General features: G+C 33.8%; 1 protein-coding gene across 1 annotated transcript; it reads left to right on the plus strand.

The window, feature by feature from the left end:
* The first annotated feature begins 553 nt into the window (after nt 1-553).
* Nucleotides 554-2,215, plus strand: LOC131874652 (glutamate receptor 3.1-like). The gene is made up of 3 exons (XM_059218433.1): nt 554-641; nt 809-1,206; nt 1,289-2,215. The coding sequence occupies exons 2-3, from the start codon at nt 820-822 to the stop codon at nt 1,754-1,756; spliced, it is 855 nt and encodes a 284-aa protein (XP_059074416.1). The 5' UTR covers nt 554-641; nt 809-819; the 3' UTR covers nt 1,757-2,215.
* The last annotated feature ends 2,358 nt before the right edge of the window (nt 2,216-4,573 follow it).

The following is a 4,573-nucleotide window of genomic DNA, read 5'->3' on the forward strand; positions in this document are numbered from 1 at the left end:
GATATGACTTTCTCTTCACGTTTTCTTTGTAATGTATCTTAATTGGATTGAAAAACTTTGTTTTGTTATTTGATGGTTTGGGTTGCGAATATGCTAATTTTGCTACTATAAACATTTTTTTACTTTGTTATGGTGGGTAGGTCTCCTTTCGGAGTGTGGAATCTTCTTGCAGGTGATTGTGAAGCTTTTAGATTTTATATTGTAAGTTAAAAAAACTCAAGTAAAATGAAATATGCAACCGTCCAAAATTCTCATATAAGATGCATGCTTTCACAAAAAGAAAGAATTCCTTCAGATGACATACCATGTTTTCCAAAATATATATTTTCCAGAGAAACAATTTAAATGTGAACAATTAGGGGAAACAATATAGATCCCCTTTGAAGAAATTGATATTGACTAGATGGAAACGAAGATGATAATAGTTAATAGCCCTTTGCCAAAATAGTGGATGTACTGATCACAGTTTATTAAGTATACTAAAACAAGTCCATTGATTGGAATGTGTTTTGTTCTTGGTTAGATGATAATGTTAAATAAGAAATTATAAGGATATATACTGGCATTTACATTTATAGTATGTAACAATATTGTGTGTTTGGGTTGCAGGTTTTCATTTTCAACAATTGTATTTGCTCACAGTAAGTGAAGTCATTGGATTTCTTTTCTTATTTAATCTCTTCTTACATTTATATGCTCTCTGCCGAAATCCAACCATGAATAATTTAAGACAACAAATAATTTTTCCCAATTGGCAATGATTTTGTTTATCATAATCTAATGCTACCTTGTCTTCAATTGTGTGCAGGAGAGAAGGTTATGACATGTCTTGGTAAACTAATTTTGATAATCTGGTTGTTTGTGGTATTGATCTTAAATTCAAGCTATACAGCTAGCCTTGCATCCATTCTCACTGCCCAGCAACTGTCCCCAACAATACAAGACATAGAGACACTGAGAGCCAGCAACGTGCCTATAGGACATTTATTTGGCTCGTTTGTTGAAACTTATCTGACTGATGAGCTCAAAATTGACCAAACAAGACTAAGATCTCTCGTCAAGCCAGAGGATTATGTTAAACTACTTAGAAATGGGAGCATTGGAGCCATAGTCGACGAGATTCCATATATCAACATGGTCATGTCTAAACACTGCGGAGAATTTGCTATAGTGGGTCAGCCTTTCTACAGGGGAGGCTTTGGAATTGTAAGTATTCGATACAAGAGAATCTGTATTATCATTCTTTAAAAGTGAGAGATGATCTAACTCTCTGTGTGATATGATGCAGTTATTTGCCAAAGGGTCTCCAGTTGTTTCAGAAATGACATCTGCAGTGCTTAACTTAACGCAGAATAAAACTGAATTAGAGGAGATTCACAGAAAGTGGTTTGGTCCCCATTCTCCTTCATCATCATCTTCATGTGTGGATGGAGAGGACAAGTATGGCAGTGGGCAGCTGAGTTTACGGACCTTCTGGGGTTTGTTTGTCATCGCAACAGCAGCCTATTGCTTAATGGTCTCGGCTTATTTTGGATTTAAGTTTTATAATTACAGACAAATTAGTACAAGGGTGCAGGATGTTCAGTCCATACCTCCAGATATTCCATTGGTTGCCATTGAGCCAGAACCTTTAAATTCCAATCTATTCACTTCATCTCCTCCTTTCCCTCAGTTTTTCTCATCTCAACTAGTTCCCACTTCCCAAAGTGGTGTATATATAGTCAATCCACGAAGGAGAAGAGCATTGTCAGCTTAATTGTATTGCTTATTTGAGCTGTGAATATGTACGATGTGATAACAATCATATTTACTAGATAATTCTACGTCAGAATTTAAACTAAAAAGATAGTTCTCCTCTTTTGTCTATATCTAGGGCGAATGCAAGTCTGCTAATGTTTTTCCCTGGTTCTGCATGTAGAAGCGGCAACATTGTATTCCCTCGCCTTTTGCAATGCTATTTTCACCGAAATTTTATTATATGTAGACAGTTTGTGTTCATCTCGTTTTAGTGCTTGAGAATAGTTTCTAACAATATTCACCATTTCAAATTTGTATATTTTATATCTCCTTCATTCCACCTCGTAATGTAGATTTTCCCAAGGTGAGGAAACAAAATGAAGGGCTGTACAAGAAACGAGCGAGAGTCATCAGATCTTTGCAATTCATAATTGAGAATCTATGAATTCAGAAATTTTTCCCATCTCCGATTTCTTTTATCCAGGACTTACTTATTTTTACAAACTTCCATGTTTTTTTTCTTCTGCAAAAATTTCCAAAAAGTTTTAAAATTTAACTTCTTGTTTTCATTTTTGCAAACTTCGAAATTTTAAGTGAAGTATTCAGCGGTATGATGGTATCTCACATTTACAGTAGTCCTCCAGTAATCATATTTAAAATAAGAACTCAGTTGTGTTGGTTCCGTATGGCTGTATTTATTAAGATTTCAATTAGCCTTCTGCAGTTATTATACCCAGCTCTCAAGTTATTTTAACTGCAGCTGTCAAGTTATCTAAGGTTTAAAATTGCATTTAATTTATTGTATGATTAAATATATATTTTAAAGAGGTTTATTGTCTCTACAATTAAGTAGTAAAAATTGTAGTAAAGGGAAAAAAAGAAAAAGAAAAGGAAGCTATCAAAATATTAAGCACAATGTTGCACTTAAAACAATCATTTTAAGGATGGGGATAAGCTTAAGTAGAGGTTTTATTCCAGAGGAATTAAGGGTCATTCAATTGACATGAGCACACACCACCAAGGTAGCAAAGGTTTGATAGTACTAGTGTCAATGTCACTTTGGGTACAAGCAACCCAAAAATCCTACCAATGATCTTATAATGCAAAGATAGAGTCCATCTCCTCGTAAGGGGAGAAGTGATAGTGATAGTGAGTATGCAAATAATTCCATCATGATAAAAGGGGTAGCGAGCTCAATGCCACTTTGGGTACAAGAAGCAACCCAAAAATCCGACCAATGATCTTATAATGCAAAGATAGAGTCCATCCCCTCGTAAGGGGAGAAGTGATAGTGAGTATGCAAATAATTCCATCATGACAAAAGGGGCAGCGAGCTCTATAACAAATTATTTGGTGGGATTTGACTCATGGTGCACGATGTGCTGCACCATTGCTTAAGGTCTTGGAGGTGATGAAATTCTTGAGCCACTCTTTAAACTTGAGCTTGGATATGAAAGGAAATAGAGATAAGGACATGGACGTTATTATGAGATAAATGATTAGAAATTTTCTCATTAATATTGACAACATTCTTAGAGTTCAAGAGCACAAAAATAATGTTTTTGAAGATCTTCCAAGTGTTAGCAACATAAAAATGTAACTAGGCCATATCATAAAATAGAGCAATTCTCTAAGAAAAAGATCCAAAGGAACAGGTCCAAAAAAGATGCTCAAAGCTCTTAAGCTTGTTATTTGAGAGACATCTTGGATGGGAAGTTCCAATATGTAAAAGTACTCCCTATGTTAGAAAGTCTCGGTAGATTACACACCAAATAAAATGAGGAAATTTATGCTCAAATTTTCAATGCCATAGCCTCTTCAAGTAAAAGAGTCATGTCTAGGTTTAATGTTGTGCCTTAAATGGTAATTGCCATTCTACCAATGGTGGAACTTCACTAGTTGGTGAATAATTCAAATTAGGCGATATATTTTTGTGAATAGAATAAAATGGTAGAGAGGTCAAATAGCTAAGAATTTATAATAAGTCAATCTAATGGGTGCTAAATTGACATCCTATTAATGAACGGTTTTAGGAACTATGGCGAACGAGGATTGAAAACTTGAAATTCAAACTAGTAACAAGTTTTATGCAAGACATGGACAAAGAATACTTTGTTGAAACTCACGTGTTTGTGATTTTTAGATTAGGCACTATTGATGCCTAAAATTTCTCCTAAGACAACAACCTTATCAGAAGTTCATTGAGTAGGGACCTATTGGGCTTCGATGAACCCTTCGAGATTTTCAAAGCCGGTTCTTCATATGAAAAAGGAAAAGGGAGAGAAAGAGAATTGAAAGTAAAATAACTAACTAAGGCGATGCATCGGACATTAAAACTTTAGATGCACAGTAAATCATACATGAAATGTACAATTTAAAGACTAGAAACTCATTAACCCCAATTTGCAGCAAGAATTCACAAGCAACATAATGTAATTCAAAGACAACTAATATTGAATTGAAAGAGTTCGAGACATGATTCGACTAGCAGAAGTTGTAGACACTTAAAAATAATTATTTTTAATTATTTTTAATTCCTCACATAATTAATTAATTAATTAATTATGTTAATTCAAATTCTCTTCAATATTAATTAAATATAATTAATATTGTCACTATGGTATGTGACTGATTTATTTAATAAATCAATCTCTTTCTTTATTCTTCTAAAAATTAAATCCTCACAAATCTCCCTCTTAGCTAATTAATTTCAATTAATTAGTTAACCCACATGATTCCTACAAACCATCTTCTTAATTCATCATTAACCTAATAAAGTCTTCTAGAAACTCCCTAAATTGACTTAACCTTATTCTTCTAATTTTTAATTCCCTCC

The sequence above is a fragment of the Cryptomeria japonica genome, chromosome 3, assembly GCF_030272615.1.
Source record: "Cryptomeria japonica chromosome 3, Sugi_1.0, whole genome shotgun sequence".
NCBI classification, from domain to species: Eukaryota; Viridiplantae; Streptophyta; class Pinopsida; order Cupressales; family Cupressaceae; genus Cryptomeria; species Cryptomeria japonica.

Excerpts from the sequence above, each read along its gene's own strand:
- LOC131874652 (XM_059218433.1), top strand. The coding sequence starts at position 820 with ATGACATGTCTTGGTAAACTAATTTTGATAATCTGGTTGTTTGTGGTA. Across the intron at positions 1,207-1,288 it reads ACAGGGGAGGCTTTGGAATT|TTATTTGCCAAAGGGTCTCC; the intron begins GTAAGTATTCGA and ends GATATGATGCAG.